This window comes from Eschscholzia californica, unplaced genomic scaffold (assembly GCF_041429995.1).
Source record: "Eschscholzia californica isolate CP2 unplaced genomic scaffold, dmEscCali1.0.p SCAF_6, whole genome shotgun sequence".
In the NCBI taxonomy this organism is placed as follows: Eukaryota; Viridiplantae; Streptophyta; class Magnoliopsida; order Ranunculales; family Papaveraceae; genus Eschscholzia; species Eschscholzia californica.
This window is the reverse complement of record NW_028238483.1, coordinates 26,757,289-26,759,766: the sequence shown is the minus strand read 5'-3', so window position 1 is coordinate 26,759,766 and position 2,478 is coordinate 26,757,289. Positions and strand designations below refer to the sequence as shown.

Here is a 2,478-nt window from a genome sequence, read left to right as displayed (position 1 = left end):
ATATGTGAGATTTTTCTTGAGGATATTAATCGTCTACTCAATATTAAAAACAACGTATTAAGTTTTTAGAGTTCTGCATTGGCGATTCTTTAGAATCGAAGATGTCAACAATGACATGTAGAAAAGAAAATCTCAAATCAAACTTAACACGTATGTCAATTTGAATTGTGTTTTGAATTTTGCATTGGAGATTCTCTAAATTGAACTAATAATTGTAGATTTTTACGAGTTAACTTTAACCTGAAAACTTTGTACATTTGTTATACAAATATATACTATGAGAAATGATAAGAGACGCAAATATAATAGAGACCTACCCCTATGGCCCTATCTATCCTGGCGAGCCAGGTAAGCCTTTTTTTTAGGGTCCACGGTGGATTAGTCCAAAATAAAAGGTCCAAACTAAAAAGAAATTAGTTAAAAGGTCTTGGACTAGATTAAATCCTAAATCCTTCTTAAACCCCCAATCAAATCTTTCTCCTTCCAGCAACAGAAAAAAAAACACTACTTTCTCTCTCTAAGAACCCCCAAAAATCAACTTAAAAATCGATCACTTTGATTTGAAGTTTGCTAGAAAATCCACCTTTGATACTATCCGGTAATCCCATCTCTCTCCCTAGAAATCGCTTGTTCTTCACTCACATCACATGGTGTTCTAGATGATATGGGCAAAATGGGTAGCTTCACCGTCGGTCAAAGGGGATACTTTTTCCCTCCATCTGATTTCAGCAACCTAACTAACTCCATATCCCTTTTTTCTCATGATACTACTCTGCTAAATGTGTGTGTGTGTGAGAGAGAGAGAGAAAGGAAAATTCAAAGATTCTTCTTCTTCTCCTTCTCCTATATTAGACATTTTTTCTCCCTGAAATGAAATTGGTTAAGAGAGAGAGAGAAAGCTTAAATGGAGCAGAATTGTGGGAGCATGTTCTTGAAGATAATGTTTGGGGATTTCCAGAAGCGTCTGGTAATACTATATCCCTTCAAACTACCTCTTTCTTCATTCTAATTCCCTTGATTTAATTGTGTTTTATTTTGTTAAAACCTGTTACTTGTAAGTTGTAACTACTCTTTGAGCTCAATTTACTGCTAAATATTATTGCAGGAAATCCCTTCAAAGTTTGTGAGGAAGCTTGGAAATAAGTTATCTGATCAGTTTGCAGTTCTTAAGGTTCCTAGTGGTGACATTTGGGAAGTAAAACTAACAAAAACCAATGACAAAATCTGGTTCGAGAAGAACCGTTGGGAAGAGTTCGTTAAGTTTTACTCTATTCGTGTTGCATTTCTTTTAACGTTTGAGTATGTCGGAAATTCTTCATTTGATGTTGTTATATATGACTTGACTGCTGCTGAGATATATTATCCACGTCGTTTTCTTCAATTCGATCAACCTAAACCTAATGAAGCTGATTTAGAAGGTGATAACTTAACCTATGAAACTTTAGAATATGATGATTATTAATGTTGGGTTATAACTTTAGTTTATCATTCATTTAATATATGCAGGTACGAATGCAACGAAACAAGAAGAGAACTGCCGTGTCCCTCAATTTAACTCTCTCAATCCTTCCTTCAAGATCATTATGCAACCAACTTATGTAATGGAGAAGTATGCTCTGGTAAGATTTTTTCAAAATTATATGTTTTCGATTCCACTCAGTACCCATGTCTTTTTGAATATGATATTGACTTGTTAATCCAATAAAAATTTTATACTTGTGCAGAACTTTCCGTTCCAATTGATGAAGCGCTACATCGGTACTGAAAATCGTGTCGTCAAACTTGTTTCGAATGGGAGAACATGGCGTGCAAAATGTCATATGTATGAAGCTGTTGCTAAGTTATATAAGTGGCGTGCATTTGCGACAGACAATGCTCTCAGGGTAGGAGATATTTGTCTGTTTGAGTTGACCGATCCAGATGATATTGAGTTTAAGGTAACTATTACACGAAACTCAAGCTTACCATGAAGCCCATTACTAGTAACCCCATTAAACTTAGGTTTTCTCTGAATCTCAAGCTTGACTATTTATATGTAAGTTTCTTGATGTTTACGTTATCCTTTAAGACTAGTTAATATCTTCTAGTGAGCTAGCTCTACTGTAATGAGGCTCTAGTTGAGCTAACTTCTTCGGATATTTTGCCCTTTATGGATAGCATTTAGTGTTTATTGCTCTTCGCTTGAACTTCCGTTTTTCAATTTTATTTTTACTATGGGTGGTTATAAACTAGGATAGATTATCTTCATACTAATGGAGATAACATCGCTGTTTCATTCATTTTAAGCAATATCACTTTTCTAGTTGTTCCTCTATATCTCATTAACAACTTCTTTTGAGATGTATTCCTACCTGAAAGACCATCTAGAGCTCAGATGGCCTGTCAATTTGTCAAATGTATCGTCTACAGTGTGGATACTTGAACAACAAACTCAATGAGCTTATTTTGCCAAGATTGGTTCATGGATAATTTTTCAAT

General features: G+C 34.7%; 1 protein-coding gene across 1 annotated transcript; it reads left to right on the top strand.

The window, feature by feature from the left end:
* Positions 1–466: 466 nt before the first annotated feature.
* LOC147533013 (B3 domain-containing transcription factor VRN1-like) lies at positions 467–2,170 on the top strand. Its single transcript, XM_086645407.1, has 4 exons — positions 467–967; positions 1,106–1,418; positions 1,507–1,619; positions 1,725–2,170. Exons 1-4 carry the CDS (start codon positions 905–907, stop codon positions 1,968–1,970), a joined length of 735 nt encoding a protein of 244 aa, XP_086501533.1. The 5' UTR covers positions 467–904; the 3' UTR covers positions 1,971–2,170.
* The last annotated feature ends 308 nt before the right edge of the window (positions 2,171–2,478 follow it).

What these genes read in the sequence shown, in the direction of transcription:
- LOC147533013 (XM_086645407.1), top strand. Translation starts at nt 905, where the DNA reads ATGGAGCAGAATTGTGGGAGCATGTTCTTGAAGATAATGTTTGGGGAT. An exon ending in TAATGAAGCTGATTTAGAAG is followed by an intron (nt 1,419 to 1,506) that starts GTGATAACTTAA and finishes TAATATATGCAG; the next exon opens with GTACGAATGCAACGAAACAA. An exon ending in TAATGGAGAAGTATGCTCTG is followed by an intron (nt 1,620 to 1,724) that starts GTAAGATTTTTT and finishes ATACTTGTGCAG; the next exon opens with AACTTTCCGTTCCAATTGAT.